We start from the raw sequence: 18,013 nt of genomic DNA on the forward strand, positions 1-18,013 counted from the left end.
TCTTAACTTTACACAGGTGGATATTTATCAAAGGTTTCAATCATGATACTAATGCATGGCTCTAATAGTATGCACTGTTTTAGCCCTTGAACCAACATCCTTCTGATTGTAAGACACGATCTCCTGAACCACTTTTACTTGTAGAAAAGCATCAAACAATGTCATGCAAGTGTGTTTTTACTTTACTTATATCCCACACACATCTTTATGAAACAGATTTCTGACCTCCTGTTTTACTGTCCAAACTAATGAAGCAGTCAATGCCAAAAACATGTGTTAAAACTACAATGGCGATCACTGTGTGCACACCTGAGGATCGCAACTGCAGTACGGGTTACAGCCAGCTACAACAGATAACAAGTATTTGAATTTGGGATTACTGCAGAGAACCAATTTTCTAATAAGTAATTAGTCTTAATAATGTTTTATTAATGAACAAAAATGCATTCTTGAACAAAAAGTGTATTAAGAACGATTGAGGCTTAGTAAGTACTTAATGAAGGAGTTGAGGCAGGGGTCTGCAAACACTCCCTAAAGAGCCACATGCAAGTCTTTAAAGCCTCCAGTGTGGCTCTTTGCACTTTGAGAAAAAAGTTTACGAAAAAATTTTTTGGGTATACTTTATTTATGAAGTTTGTATTTGACAGTGTTTGTAGCACACCAAAGAGTATTCATACTATATTTTTTACTATTCATCTGAGAAAATCCCATGCATAAAATCAGAAAGAATAATGATCACTTTGCAGGGTAAATATTACACATAAAATGCACCAGAAGGCAGGAAATTACATACAATTTGCTGTAAACCCCTCAAACCTCCTAAAAACACTTCAAAAAAGTACACATAGTCCACATAATTACAAAATGTTACATAATCTTTGTAATGTATCAATAGCTGCAAACCGTTGACTTACTTCTTTAAATAAATGTATTAATCACTTTGTCTCATTACTTGTAAAAAAAATATGTGGCTCTTTCTGACTTTTATTTGGTTTGAAATGGGCCAGTGTGGCTGTTTTGCAGTTAAAGATTGCAGACCTCTGGGTTGGGGTTAGAAATTAGGGTGTTAAGTAAGTAGTTACTAAGCCTGAATCATTCTTGTACTGTATACTATATTCCAAGACTAGTGTTATCTCATATTACCCAGCCATTCATACGTTTGCTTTGTTACATTCACTCACCACCATCGCACAAACAAACACACAACTGCATATAGAAAAGCGGTGAGAAGGTCAAGCGCAGACACTGTAAGACTAGGCTCAGTAATGATGTTTAAGTGAGTGAAGACAGCGGCGAGGAAGATGAGAGGAAGGGCTGCCCAAGGAAAAGAGTGAACAGTGTCCTTAGACCTTGTGTGTGAGAGAGATGAAGACGCAAAGCCGTGAAAGACCCAGGCAGAGGCAGGAGAGGTTGCTGACCCCTGGCTATGGCGCTTGTCGACTTAGTGTAAGGGGATGGCAGAGTGGGAAGTGGGGCAGGGGGCTGTTTGTTAGCAAAGATGTTTTTATCAAATGCAATGCCTCTGTAGTAGCTGTGTACATGTGTGTGTGTGCATGTGTGTGTGTGTAATCTCCCCGGGCAAATCCCTCTTTAGCCAAAGCAGGGAAGAATAGACAAGAAAAGGAAAAGCCATCTTTATCCAAATCCAATTGCAGCTGGAAGGAAGAGTGAAGCGAGCGGGCGAGGTGAGAGAGAGGAGACATTGTAATTTGTCAAAGGGATTACAAGCAGCGCTGGCACTACATGACAGGTGACTGTGAGAGTGGATGCCATGTTCTTAACCTGGTGCGTTGAGAGCATCAGAATAACATCAGAAAAGTTTGTGAACTAAACTAACGGTTTAGTGGCCTTTTAATTCAGTTAAATATCCAAAATAAGACAAGTCACTTCCATCATCCCAGCATGTTTATAGGTTTTGATTCCTCCCTTTTTCAAAGTGGGATATTATTATGATATAATATGGTCTTTTGTTAAATAATGTCCTAAATTTATAAAATGTGGATTAATACGTAATCTTTGGCAGTTTATAATATAGTTAGAAAGTCAGTTAGTACATGTTAATATTTCAACTGGATTAGCAATAAGCAAAAAGTTCTTTCATGGAAAAAAGTATGTTCCATCATGTGACCCATTTGTAGTAAAACAGGGGTAAATTATGTAACGTATATTCCGGACTAAAAACATATATAAGTCACACTGGAATATCAGTCGCATTTTGGGGGGAAATTTATTTTACAAAATCCGAGACCAAGAACAGACATTTATCTTTAAAGGCAAGTTATAATAATGACAATAAAATAGACAACAGCAGACTGAATAGCAGCACGCTAACGTAACACATTTGCATTTATTCAGCTACATCAGGCGTGTCCAAACTATGGCCCGGGGGCCAAATGCGGCCCTGAGACCAATTTTTATTGGCCCTCAAACCTTCAGGTGAACTGGCCCAATTGATAATAATCAGTACTTTTTACAGCAAATTTGAGTAATCCTACCAATATAACCTAAATAACATCACACTGCATTGTCAAACAGACCAAATGTTAATATTTTAAGCCTTATTTAAAGTATGAAGTCAAAACTATGTTAAATGCACCATCTGAATTATCCACTGTATTGACCACTGTGGCCCTCCGTGTCGAATATTTTTCAAGATATGGCCCTCGGTGAAAAAAGTTTGGGCACCCCTGAGCTACATGAAGCATAGACAACAAACTCAATAAGTGTCTAATATGTTAACGTAAGATATTAACAGTTAATCAGATAACTGAAGCATAAAAACAAGCTAACAAGTTTAATCTCTACCTCACTCCAAATCACTGAATCCATTGAATTCTTCATCCTCTGTGTCACTTCTGAACTCCGCTGACTCTGGAAGTAGATGAAGTGCCGCTTCTGCTTCTGTGTGGATGTCATATTAGTACACAGGACTAGTGTGCCCATGCCCAGTTATCAGTGTGACCATAACAAAGATGAGAAATTATAGAAATTAATAATTTTACATATAAATCGCATCTGAGAATAAGTTGCACCCCCAAACTATGAAAAAAAGTGCGATTTATAGTCCGGAAAAAAGGTACAACTTAAAGTTTCCTTTTTATAAACAAAGAAGCCCTGTGTTATGTCATATTGTGGCGTCAGTCAGACAGAATGGGGCATAATAAACAGGAGGGGAAAAGGGCTGAGGGCCAGGGTTTGGGTGCATTGCTATTACATGATGTGACTGAACTCACAGCAGAACGCATATGTCTGCCTGAAGCAGGTTAAGAGCTAAGGACAGCAGAGTCAGACATGTCACAGCTAAACAACATCAATGTCTCACTGGGTCTTAGTGAGTGACACTGATATGAGCCAGGCCAACCCTGTTTCACATATACGCACGCACACACAGGTGCCCGTCGGCCCAATGACCAAGCAGCTGTTTCTGTGACAAACAGCATTCACTACACTTCAGACATACAGCCACGCTTCCCTTTGAAACACATGGACCACTGTTACATCCAGTCGCCGGGGCCAAAGCTGACACACTCTAAGGAGCTTTATATTATGTCAGCTCACATTTAGCAAAGCCACCCTTCGGCACATTCAACGCATCCTGCTCAAAGAAATAAACGAGATGCTACAAAGATCAAGCCTCAGAGACACATACTATTTATTATTGTTCCCCAGTGTGCCACAAAGCAGGAAAACTCTCTCATAATCAGTACCAATTGAATAACTGAAATAAAACCATATGTTTTATTTGATACATGAAAAAAAGCATTACCTCTGTCTGTATTATTTTGACTGTGCTGATATTCTGAATCTCTATGGGACATGCTCGTTAAATTAAGGTATACACATTTGTAACAGAATTAAGGGTGCACAGTATTGCACCCGCATAACCCACATAGGTAATAACTTTTTCTGAAAGGTTTTTATCGTGCACTCTTCTCTTTTAATGGTAAATTTATGATGATTATTTGTGATTATTTATGTTTTGATTTGTGTGATTTTAATGTCTTTCTTATTCTGTAAAGCACTTTGAATTACCTTGTGTAATAAGTTTAATAAATAAACTTGCCTTGCCTGCCTTGCCTTCTATTTGATAAAAAAAAAAAAAAAAATCAAAACCAAAGGACGTATTACAAAGTATCAGTTACCACCTCACCTTTGCTGGCTGTATACTCCTTGGATTATGGATTATCAGGACTGACATAGACATCCAGAAATCCATCCATTCACTCACAACTGTTGAGTTTATCATTCACTAGTGGAAGCAAACAAAACATGAAAAACACAACTGATAAGGCCGGCCCACAGCAAGGCTTTAAGGTAGTCTACATTGTTAATGAGGGGATTGAAGATGTTAACACAGCTGATCAATTGCAATCAAACAAGCCTCCATCATCCTAGTGTACTGTAAACCTTATATATTTTGGTCCACCAGTGTTTCTTCAGACAAACAGAATCGGATCACTAAATTTATGTCCCTCTGCAATATAATTCCTTCTTAAATCCTTCTTTTCATCTTCCATCATCCAGACTAAGCCATAACTGTTGATATTTTTATGCAGTGACTCCAAATGAAATGCAATAATAAGTAGGTTTCGAGTGACAATACAATAGGCAACAAGAAACTCATGAATGAACAAAGCTAGTGCTGCTTGAAGTTAGAACAACATTCATATAGTTGCCATAGTGAGATCCAACTGTCACCTGCCTTTGTCCTCGCCTCCCGGTACGCCACACATTTCAGATTAGGCACAACATACAGCTTAAATAATGCACATTGTTCTGGATTTGTGCGCAGCTGATGTGTGAAAGTGGGTGAGCAGGAATGGCACAATTTTATGGGCACGCCTATATAAGTGTGTGTGTTTGTGTGTGTGGCGAGGCCGTTAGGGAATAAGCACTCAATAACAGCTGACACGGAGCTGCCCTCTGCTCCTGCTCACACAAAGGACTATGATTATATTACTGTTTGACGGGCTGTCCCTCCCTCCCCTCCACCACGCTGCCATACCCTATACTGCCAGGCCCTGTGCACTCAATGGCACAAGATAATTACCACTATTGTATACCACACACATGCAAAGGGTGCCACGTGCTTTGCCAGCTCCCCCATCTGCTGCCTCGCGCTCCCACGGTCCTCTCTCTCTTTACTTCATCACTCTTCATCGTGTTTTTGTATTCTTTTGACATCCACTGGTTGGCAGGGACATGTTAAAACAGTATCAAATGTCAGAACACAAATGTAATTGTTTGACTTCAACAATGTGGTGATAGTAGTTGTTCAAAGACAACAAAGATACGTTGCCAGTAGTGACATTTATTTACGGATCTAGTGGTGTATGTCAATGAGAAATACACACAATCTGTAAATAACAAAATATTGGTGAGATTTCAGTTTCATCATTTGCATTTGATTAATCTCTAGTGTTAGCTGCTTGGGTCACCTGTGAGGAGCAGTGGATGACGAGAGAGCAGCACCAAGGGAGACCTCTCCAGGTTTGGTCAGTGGTTTTGTCAGGAGTACCTAGCTTAGGGATTTGACTGTTTTGCAAGACTGAGGTCAATTTTAGGATCTTCTAGTTTGTTTGTTTGTTTGGTTTTTGGATATGAATTTATTTATTTATTTATTTTTTTTTTTTTTTGTCTAAGTGCTATTTTGATTGTGTCATTAAACCCTCAATCTCACATTTCCCCTGAATGGTTTTCACTTCACAGCAGTGCCTCGTCAGGCTCAAGACATTCCAAATGTGCAAAGCAGTGGTCAAAGTTATTTTGAGTTTATCTTATGTTTATCACATTCAATATGTGTCCATTCATTGTTTTGACACGTTCAGAGAGAAACTACAATGTAAACAATCATGGAAATAAAGTGCCTTACATGAAAAAGTGTGTCCAAACGATTGACTGGTTGTGTATTATCCACTTTTTTTTTGTCAGTTTGTCAATATTAAATGATCATTAGATTAACACATATTTGAAGGGTTCTAACTGCATGTATTTTACCCATGAGAACTACAGTAGCCTACTCCATAGACAAGTGTGTGTGTGTGTGTCACTCTAATGTGCCCTTTTCTTATTCTCATGCAGTTAAACTTTAATGCCTTTTCCCACTCAAGTACTCAGGGAAACTCCACACAAATGGCTTGGATGTGCGTGTTTGTGTGTGTGCGTGTGTGTAACTGTGCTGTCATCGGGGCAGGTTTAAGTGTACAAGGAGAGGGCGGGGTCACTACACCATGTCCCCATGGTGTTTACATGGTGCTACCACACCACCAACACATGTAACCATTATTACCACTATTACCCCTGCACTGTTGTCCATCCTGCTAGTGCAAAATGTCAAAACATAACACACTGCTTATCCTGTCTTGTTTGTGGTATAAGAAAGTTATTTGACTACATTAAATAATAAAATTACTGGTTTTACACAAATAAATAATACATAATATTTTTTAGTTATTGACAAAATGAAACTGAAACATACCCAGAGTTTTCAAGCACAATGGAAATATTCTTAACCAGAAGTCCTTCAACATTATTAGGTGAAAATCTAACAAAGAACATACACTTTCCGCTGCGTGGGGGGGACCTTGAGACTTTTTAATTGCTTAATAGCCTGAGAGCTCTGATGTCTACCCAGGGGCCTTTGCACTGAAGATCGATCAGAAGCCTTGTGCCAGTGACATTTTGGAGGTGACACACACAAACATACAGAAGTGCACAGGCAGTAGTGGTGAGTGAGACGGACAGTGGCAGTTAAAGAAAAGAGTGAGAGAGGAAAGAGGAGTGCCTCCCTTAGCGCTTGCCATGTGGCTTTAGCCATCTGTTGGCAGAGTCTAAATTAATTAGCTCTACTCATTACTACTTTGCAAGAGGCCTGCAGTAGAAAACCAGACACCAGCTCAAACAAACTGTGCCTTTCTCAAGACACACCTTCTTAGTTCAAGGTATCATATGCAGTCGACCTACTGCAAAAAATCTCTAATGTATTTAGGTTGATAGATGCTCTGTTATATATGGTGCTACCTTGTGTGATAATAATCAAGGCACTAACTCACAAAAATGAAGTCTGTGCAATACCCATTAAATATATTGATCTCACAATGGTTACAGCAGATAGTGAAATATCTACATGGCTCAATCTTTCCACAGCCATGCACCTCGGCCGTCTTCTTCTCTCACTTCTCCTGTGGTCCTCAGGAGTGCTCAGTGCCACTGTACAGACGGCAGATGGGTCTCAAGATCCTCCACAGAGTGACAGAGAGAGGCCAGAGAGAGAATAGAGGAACATAGCATTCATTATTTACACCACTTGGTATTGGAATATTAATGCTAAAAGCAATCGGGCAACCCTTCATTAAATTAGCTAGAGCTGTAGTGAGAGAGACAGAGAGAGAGCGACAGAGGGGGGGGGGGGTCAAAGAGAGAGAGAGAGAGAAAGAGAGAGAGAGAGACAGCAGGAGAGAGAGAGAGAGAGAGAGAGAGAGAGAGAGAGAGAGAGAATGGCTAGAGTGAGAGGAAGAGACACCGGAGCACACTCTGTCAAATGGGCCCTAAAATTAGTGAAGCAAAAACACCTCCATTAAGAAAGCTTGCATCTCCCTGTCCCTCCCCTCCTCCACTCCAGCTCCTCTGTCTCTCCTGCTCTTTTAAATACCTCGTTCCCCTCTTACACACAGAAAAATCACTGCTTTGCCCACAAGTCCCAGCGCCAAACCTCTTGGAGAAATGTGCATTTCTGTGCTGTCCCTCTTAAGTGCCTGTTCAAAATTTAAACATGCTTATGGTGGCGGAACGTCTCTTTGGTCGCTGTGTGCAGCTCCCTTGAGAACACTCCTGTCTTTTACTACTTCTGTCACTCTCTTCTCTCCATCTTTTGTACATTTAGGTCAACTAAACTTGACATAAATGTTTTTAAATCATTATTTTTTTGTCTTGTACCTGTAACTGATGCATCTTATAATACATAGAAATGTGCAAACATGAAAAGGCACATCCGCATGAATAACGCACATCTCTGGATGCATTCATGAATGCTCAAACTCATGCACGGGCACACAGACAGTCAGAGTGGTACAGTGGTGCTCTCCTGCACAGCAACACATTGCGTATATGCAGAGCCACTCTTCCTATTAGTGGAGCGCTGCTACGCACTGTTGACTTCTGGAGAGAAAAACATACATTCATGTCCATGCTTATCAAATGATCTCGCAATTGCCAACTCATCCACATGCACGGACAGGTTAATGTTTTAAATACTAGAGTTACGATTTAGGACAAAATCTCAAACAAACTTTATCATACACAGTAGCCTATAGAATAAATCATAACATACACATAATAACCCACAAATTTCAATCACAAATAATATTTGAACAGGTTTGAACCAGGTTAAATGGTTCATATGAATGTGATTTACATGAATATTAATTAACCATGTGTGCATACTAATAGACCACATTTATGTTAAAAATACAATTTAAACATCGCCATCTTCACTTCTGAGTCTCTTAACGTCAGCACCTGTATAAAACATGTAAAATTCTCTCTCTTACAGGTTGCAGCTCATGACATTTTAATAAAACCTATTTGAAACTGTAAATGACAACAAAGATCCAGATTTTACTGCAACAGCTCATCAGTTATCATAAAACTTTAGGATTTTTAGATGCTTTCTCAAATAAATCCTCTTTTATCTTATGGCATATTCATCCAGCAAAGACATATATCAGTCTCATATAATGCTTAGCAATAACCTTGTAGCTCAAAACTGTAAGTCTTTGTTTTATTTTCAATAAGAATACATAAGGCATATGTGAATAAACTCAAAGGGGTAAGAGTTTTAGAGCAGCAGCAAGAAACTATAAAGAAATCTGTTGATTAAATATCAACGTGTATTTTTCAAAATACTGTGGTAATATGTATCACCTGTAACAACATAAGACAAAATATGGTTTGCTACAGTATGTTTCTGGATGCATCTGAAGGTGTTAAGAGTCCCATTGTACCTGGGTTAAATAAGCTTGTGTGACTGTAGTCAATGCAGTGTAATGTATCTGAGAGTATGACTGCATCGGACATGCATTGTATTTTCAACTTGGCAGCTGGGATACAGTCAACAAGGATGAATGAGCTGTAGAGCGAGCACTCAACTGTCAATCTGTGCTCGTACACAAGAGCTTTGTCCATGAGAGTGGGTGGGTGAGCCCTGCTCGATAGAGAATGTATCAAGGCTACAATGACTTTCAACTGAAATGTATATGAGATTCAAATTACATTCGCTTTTTCCTCTATACTGAGTCTTCTGGCTCTCCTCTCACCCTTCCTTTGTCTTCTGGGAGCCTTAGTCAGCTAAGCTCAGATGTAGAAAGATTTTCCTCTCTCTCGCCGTCTCTCTCCCTCTCCACACACAGGGACACACACAAAAAGCACAAGTGCATTCTTAGTCATAGCAAAGTTGGATGGAGATTCCAATAAAATAAAAGGAAAGCGTGTGTTTACCGTACACAACATGTGTTTACAGTACACAGAATACAACAACATACAACAAAATACAACAACATAATGATAGATCTCAAAAGAATGATTTAAGCTATGACTATATTATACTATGTTTTTGCTCAAAGTGGCATGACTTATTATTGTGACATATGTTAAGAGGGGTTTTAGGGCAGCTTTGTGGCTCATCCTCTCACAGTAAACATACTGTAAATAACTGTAAAATAACTGTAGACTAATAAAAACACGTACTGTAGTAAAAGGCACGTACTGTCCAATATAGACAGTAGTTGTGTGCTACATCTACCACAAGCATTAGAACAAGTGAGGTAAGAGACTGAGTCATTAGGTAGGCCAGGTTTGAAGACGAGAATTCCTTTGAAGACCCGAGACTTTTAAATATATTTCTCTACTGAGACAGGGTGAGAGAAACAGGAAACTTGTGTTGCCCAGGGCATTTGTAAAACAACAGCGCTGCACACAGACAAAACAGACACAAATAGAAGAAGTGCACTTTCCAAATGCCAAAAGCAGAGCTATAGACAGTAAGAGCAGAAAATAAGTGTGGACAGAGAAGGAAGGCGCATTGGAAACAGCAAAAACTGAGGGAAAATAGTGATGCAAAACAAGAGGTGGTCAGGTGGGACAGATAAGAATATGAAAGAAATGACAGAAAGAAAAGGAATTTAGTAGAAAGTGAATCTCCCCCTCAACCCTCATGTCTCTTTAAAATGGTTAAACATTATTCAAAATGGCTGATAGTTAATTCGGATACTGCATGATTTATATGTAAAAAGTTTAAGATAAATATCAGTAGTCAGTATCCAGTAGTTGTAGTGTAAACAGTAAAAACACAACTCAAACACATGGAAAAGCCAAGGAAAGATACAACAGATATGCCAAGCACCCAGTTTTACATTTCTCATGCTTTTCTATCTAAAGGCTGGAAAAAAAGTATTGTGCTGTATGTGAAAATGTCCCAAATACTGGCAATTGTATAAATACATTATAGAAGAAGAACCATATAACAAAGAACAAGCGTAAATCAGTTATTGTAAACAACTATGTTACTGTTTAGGTTGACTAATCTATCCCTACCTATGCATTTGCATGTATGCCTTCTGCTCCTCTTTCCTCCATTTTGTTTCCTCTTCCATCTCCCCGCCCGTACCCCTGCACCTCCCTTTTCCCCTCTCACTCCGTCCTACTCGAGCATGCACATCTTCAGGTCATGGGTCATTAAGTCAGCTCCAGAGGGGATATGTTGGAACAGGATATTTCTCATATTGCCCTGCCCCCACCACAAGACTATAAAACACAAACATATGCATATCACATTCACACAATGTTCTCATTCATTAATACAGTAACACGCTAAAGCATCATAGCCTTGAGTCAACCTCTGATTATGCAATGCTTTGTCAAATGTAATTTATATTACTGAGAACTCTGTAATTGTAAAATTTGTGTTTTAAAATGCACTCTTCAAAGTAGAAAAAAATAATATTATAATATAATATATATCTCAATCAATCGGATTTTCAAAATACTGATAATACGGCGCTGTTTATCATGTCTAGGGACTGGTAAAAGAGTATACAAAAGAAATTCTATGACTGGTTTATTCTTCAAATTTAAAATATAAGAACAAAAACATATTAACTAGCATAATCAAGTACATAAACAAAAAACATGATAGCAATGTCTGCTATCTGCCGCAGTTATTGGCACAACAAAAACATTATTTGTTGTATTAAATTTCAAAACACCATATTAGTCTTCATATTATCAGTAAGCATAAAAGCGTTTCAATTTATGCTGTTCAATTTTGTCATTATTCTTTAGAATAATTGTGATGCCTATTTGTGGCTGCCATAACTAACGTCATGTCTTTGTTTCTAATTAGCACTCAAAGCCAGGGGCATCACTGTTGGAGCAAAATCATTTGAGCAAAATCATGATGGCTGATGTGTAAAACGTTGATGCTTTCACATTGACAAAATGCCAACAACTGCAGAGTGGACTTTTATTATTAAAAAAAAAAATCTTCATATGTTTCCTGTTTTAATTAATTAAAATGAAATGTTCGGATTACACAGTGTGGCGGAAGCAGGCGATGCACTAAACAAATTCTCTTGTATGCACTCTCACACACCTTAGCCGTGTGCTGTTAATGAATAACTAACTAGCAGCGAGGAAAGGGAGCCATCTTCTCTGAGTAAGGCCAAATGAATTCGCCAAAGCACTATGCAAATGTTCCCTGGGCTAACGAGACTGCCTGCATGATTGGAGTGCCATTGAAATTCTCCTCGTGCACCACTCTTTCTCTCTTTCTCCCTCCCTCTCTCCCTCCTTCAATCTCCACATCTCATCTGCCATTTCCATCTTTGCTCACGTATTTATATTATCTATCTATCCTTCTCACTATCACACCATCTTTACATCTCTGTATTCAAACAAGATTACTTGAAAGCTGCATCTGTGTATTCACATTGCTGCCCACCGTTCCAGCCCCCTGGTCCGGGGGGACAGCAGTGAATGCCCCACTGTCTTCGTCCCCCTTGTTTTTTTTCTCACTAACACACGCACACTCTGGTCTCAAACAGAGCCTGTTCAGAGCCGCCCTGCACCTGTTTTCTCTGTAAAACATCCAAACATGAGTGCTGAATAAATAAGTCGACCTAACACGCATCACTGCCAGGTTCGCACAAAAAAGACACACAGGGAAATACAGACCACAGCCTATAAACACAAATCAATAAGTAAACACTACCCATTTCCCCTTCACACCCGGTGCACAACCTCAGCCCTATAACTCTAGAGAGCAACTCTCCACCACCAAAAACGTGACTTTAGGATGCAAAGATTTGTTAATAGTCTGTTACTAGCAATAAATAAATAAATAAAACAAGACTCAAAGATAATGGAGGAAAAAGGATGAGGGCATAAAGTGCTTATGGGATGCATCTTTAATGGGAGGGCAGCCAGCTTTAAGCTCCTGGCCCCTTCCTGGTCCCTTGGGAGCTGGGGACAGCAAAAAAACAAGGCGTCTACACCTTTTGGTGTGTCCATGTCTCCTCACCGCTGTATATCTACCATCAGCTTTCATTCTATGGCACTTTTCCATCTGCATAATTCAGCATGTCATACTTTTTGTGCCACTTTTGCTGCTTGTCTTTTCTGCCTATTCTGCTATTTTTTGTCCCGATCTGTTGTTAACTTTTAAGCTTGATGGAGTGGAAGCAAAAGATGATGCTTTGTCACTTTGGATTGAGGAAAGTGCTTCCCGAAAAAGGGACACGATGAAGAAGAGCAGATGTACAGAGGAGTGGAGAAAGAGTGGCCACAAAATGGAGACTGGCGACGCTACACATCACACAGACACAAAGCCACTGTGTGTGCAAGAGAAAGGGGATTAAACACCCTCAATCAATGGATGCAAAAACCCAGATGTCACAACATGAGCTCGCTCCCCGTGTCCTCCCTTTCAACCAAATCAACAAATCAATTGCTCCATCAAGGAATTCATCAATAAGCCAATTAGTCTTTTAACATATCTGATTTTGATTAGTTCATCCAATAGCATCTTATTTTGTAGATAGAAATCTGTGAATGACACCTGACCTAGCCATGAGGATTTCACATTTATACTTTTCTTACAAAACTTTGAGATAAAGCTGTATATAGATCTGAAGTTATGTGGTGGCATCACAGTAAAAGTCACATAGTGAGTGAAAGTAAAAATACACTCATAGTCTGTCATGTTAACTGTTAAAACGCTGGAGTGTCCTCTGTGTGTGCATGTGCATGGCACATCTGAGCCATGGAGATGCGCTAATAAAAATCAGGCACCAATGCATCCTCACACCTTCCTCATTCTGCATGCCAGTTTGCACCCGTTACCATGGTGACCAGATAAAACTCACACTGTTTTAAGCTCCAATTGGAGAAGGAGATGGAGACTAACTAAGTGACACATATACACAAGGAGGAGAAGTCTTCATACACATCTGTCAACAGAGCAGCCTCTCTCAGTGCTCTAACTGACAAGCAAACAAATGTTAATTTTCTAACCACAAGCAACACCGGCAAACCACCAATTAGAACACAAGACATGTCTAAAGAGATACTGGGGATATGACAAGGAAGTAACACCCAAGATAGCCAGTCAACACAACCAGCCCCTTATATTTGACCATGTGCCTATCTGCCTGTTTCCCCTCAGCCCCACCACACCTTGCTCCATAAAACAGGCCTCAATGCAAACACATTTGGCTGTCAAATAGTGACACAACACCCCGGCAGGGTCGCCTCACAGAGAGGCCAGCTGTCAGCTAACACCATCCTGCCTCTTCATCAAAACCCATTCAAACTAAGCTTTATTGACCAACATGGCGGTCTATATGGCATGTGTCATCCTGTCAGGCCAATACCTTGGCATAAACTGTTCCAAATAAATGACAAACCACAGGCGAATCTCGAGTGCTGGGAAAAGAGACAAAGATGTAGATGCTGCCAGGAGCTGTCCAGTGATTGACGGATGGCTTGATGGACGCATTGATGGATGATAGGTGTGTGGCAAAGTTTAATAGTGGGAAGCACGCAGGCACTTGGCCTGCATGTCTGCAAGTGTCCTGCTGACAAAGGCCTTTACTAGAAAGACAGCACAGTGATGCAAATGAGAATCCAACATCAGCACATGTAGAGAATTATTTTGTGGAACGTAAATTAGTAGCAAATTCTTCATACATATATTTCATAATAGTTACATTTTCTGCATTATTTTAGTCCATGCCCCCTTGTCTGAGTGTTACCAGTATTCGCATGTTTTAATGAATAGGCCCATCAGTTGATCAATAGCCTACTCCCACTGAGCTCTTACCACACAGTCATGATACAGTGGCTTTTACAAACACACACACTGCATTTGCAGAGCTATCAGTCAAACAGACTGGCCCTGGTTTCACCACTTTCACACTGAGGGATCTGTGACAAGAGAGAGGGGAATCCAACAGCAAGCTTTATCGATCCAGACTGGAAACCCCCCTCAGGCCACACACACATAAATACACACACTACAGCTGCGCTGGATCAATGTGTGCTCCGCTGTGAAGGACAGGGCCATACAAAGAGGTACACCACTGATACACAGCACACACACAACTGAGTGAGATAAAAGAGGTGCTTGGTATCAGAGAGCCAGATAAGGGGCAGCAGGAGCACGGCATCTCATCTGACCTGAACGGTCTAATCTGACACCCTGCAATTTGCCATTGCTCTGTAGATCAAGTGTTAACACTGACAGTGCAATATGTTGCTTACACATATACAAACAATGTGTATATGCCAATTCAAGGACTCAGAGTTGCTTAAGAAGCTATTTCAATAACTGTGATACAAAAGAAAAGTCTAGTACATGACAGAGCTGCGGCTTATTCAGCAGTGATGACCTGCAAACACATTGCTCTCTCATCAAATTAGACGGCCCAGTCGACACACACTTCCATCTTTCCCTCTCTCCCACACACACAGAAGTGACGCCTGATTTATCCCTCTAACAGCTATTAACCACAATGGTGTCAGTCAGTGACGTGCAAGCGATGTGGCAAGCAAAAAACATTTCATCAAACTTATTTCTATAATATTACACAATGGTTCACAGCCAAAATACAGACATTGACAAAGGCACAAATTTTAATAACAAGTGTTCGACAGAGTCACACAGCACAAAAAGGAAAGATTCAATATACAAACTGCAATATCATTCATTTGAATTCAAAAGCAACTTGAGTTATAGAAAAGCTTGCCATACCAAAATACTGCTCTCCAAAAGACTAATGACTATACTAATATTAGAGTTTTTTTATCGCCACAATCACCAAAATCTGTCAGATATGCACACAAAAAAAAATAGAATTGTCACTTTCACACCACTGGATTTGCTTTAAAAGTACATTTCAGTAAATACAACTTTCTACATAATTCATTGTTTTTCAGCAGCAGGCTGTACAGATTCTTACCTGGGACAATTGAGACGGTGTCCTTCTCCCAGGAAACAACACTGACATACTCCTGGACAGCTGAGGGGATGAGGCACTTGAATACTGCGACATTTCCTCGCATCGAGCGCTGGTCAGCCACACGGACAGTGTAGGGCTCCCTAAACACTGCAGAAATCAGACTTGTTGTTAATATTTATTACAATCAAACACTTTAAAGTGCACTATGTAACTTTTCTGGCATTAGGTCCATCACAGTCTGGGCTTCATGGTGGTATTCTTGATTTTCCTGCAATATTCCACAGTATTAAACTTATCTATCTTGTATTTATTCAAACACTGGTGTTTTATTGCAAAAAAAAAATACCTTAAAAAACATGCATTCTTACAGTGAGGGAGATCATCTCTCCACAGATCAAACCTGTAATTTGGGCTAATGATGTCACCTGCCTGTCTCCATGGGGATAGATACATTTAATGCCACATTGTGGAACATTACTAATGATGCCTCACACTTGTAATGAGTTTTACATGCTTCTCAAAGCCTCTCAAAACACTACACTATAGTCATTATTCATTCACTCCACACCCCATGGTGGTAAGCTAATATTGTAGTCACAGCTGCCCTGGGAGAGACTGACAGAAGCGAGGCTGCCCAATTTGCACCATTGGCTCCTCTGACCACCATCAATTAGGCACACACCACATTCATACTAAGCAATATGAGTGAAGTGAGTGGAGATTGATTGTTTGGCAAATCCAGCATGATATCTCTATTTTTTATACAGAGGGATATCAGTCTGGTCACCACCTCCTCTGTTGTGTCTCAAGCCCAAACAAACATCGGGAAATCAGATCCTTTTTTTTTGTGTGACACATTTCATTTACAGATAAATGACTCACCTCAGATTAACAAAGTTTAGTGTTTCACTTTGATTCTGCAAAAATCCACAATGTTTTTCAATCCTCAGTGATATTTATTTTTTCAATGTAAGCAGCCATATTTATTTTTTTATATGGATGGACCATGCATATCCCTGATTGGTTAATCCACCTCAATCACATCCATCTGAAAACAGGGAGATTCAGATTGGTGACCAGACTCACATCTTCAAATCTTCACATCTTATTTAAGAAGTGTGTATTCTGAATCCAAGGCAAGCCGAACCCCAACCACTGAGAGAAAACTGGTCTAACCACTGAGTGCAACCCCAAAGCAAAAACATATCCAAGGAATTAAGCAGGGGCGGACCTCTTCAGAGAAGTTACATAGTGCACATTTAAATACGTGTAGAATAGATAGTTCTGTGGAAACCAACTATAATACAATTAATGTCTGATTTCTATTGAAATAATTTTATCAAGATAGTAACTGAAGAAGCATGGTCACTATTTTAATTTATGTCATTAAATAGTTAAATTTAGACAAAGCAGTATTTGTAAAATAATACATTTGACACACAGTTGCACATATTTGAAAGGGTCGGCCTTGACCCAGTGCCACTACATGAAAATAAACATGGACGCTGAAAAGCCACCAGCCTGTGATTAAAGTCAGTTATCGTAAGGAGGGTTGACTTGAGGCTTGGCTGAGAGGGATACACTGTGAGAGGCCATTGGCCTTTTAAAAAACAACGCTGCAGATGCTATGAGACGGGAAGGAGTTGAGGGCCGCTCTTGGCCAATGGACCTGTCACAAACAGGCGCAAGGCATCAAAAACACACTCTCTGCTCATGGCATGTAGTGCACTACACTGTGAATGGGTGCCAGTATACACAAATAATAGTAATGAATCTTAAAGCCTAATAATGGAAACAGTGGCCTGTAGCTAACTAAATTAGCTCTTCAGTTAAGCTAGTCAGACTTGCATTAGTCAGAAAAGTGACATGGACATGCATTTTTGTGAATTAACTTTTTAAACAAATTTTTTAACAGAAGAGTTGGGTAGGTGATTTACAATTTCATTTAAATATCTGTAACACGCAACTAAAAAGACATACTTCATAGAACAGTTTCCTGATGCTGCTTAATAAAACACACATTAACAATATTTCAATGTGCAAATTATATACACATTACATGCAATGCACATACATGGCCACTGCCTCTTTTGCATTGGCTGTCTCAATCTTCTCCAGCTCTTCCCTGATATAATTGACACCTCACCTCAAGGCCAGTGCCCTTGGTCATTAATAATGCTTTTTTCCTCCCACCACTGCCACTGCAATTCAATGGAACCAAATCCATTGTCAAAAACAAATGATGAAAACTTAAACCAAAAAATCACCAATGACTGGCCAAGTCCTCGTCTGATTCTTCTGGATTCACAACAGGAGTTACTAGTTCTCTTTTTCTATTGTCTATGTGAATTTGGCCTGTGGGACCTGAAAAACAAAATCTGAATAGATTGATTGGAGTTTTATAAAGCTACTTTGAAAAATTGAACCAATTAACAGCAGCAGTAATATATTCTCCAGAGACACTCAATAACATTGGCTCGCTGACACGCCCTGGAATGAGA

General features: G+C 39.7%; 1 protein-coding gene across 1 annotated transcript in view; it reads right to left on the reverse strand.

The window, feature by feature from the left end:
* Nucleotides 1–18,013, reverse strand: part of LOC117380334 (cell adhesion molecule DSCAML1) — a 61,756-nt gene that overhangs the window by 34,884 nt on the left and 8,859 nt on the right. Inside the window, exon 3 of the mRNA XM_033977126.2 lies at nt 15,513–15,659. Coding sequence (XP_033833017.1) covers nt 15,513–15,659 — 147 coding nt within the window. The remainder of the gene's footprint in view (nt 1–15,512; nt 15,660–18,013) is intronic.

Source organism: Periophthalmus magnuspinnatus, chromosome 13 (genome assembly GCF_009829125.3).
Source record: "Periophthalmus magnuspinnatus isolate fPerMag1 chromosome 13, fPerMag1.2.pri, whole genome shotgun sequence".
In the NCBI taxonomy this organism is placed as follows: Eukaryota; Metazoa; Chordata; class Actinopteri; order Gobiiformes; family Gobiidae; genus Periophthalmus; species Periophthalmus magnuspinnatus.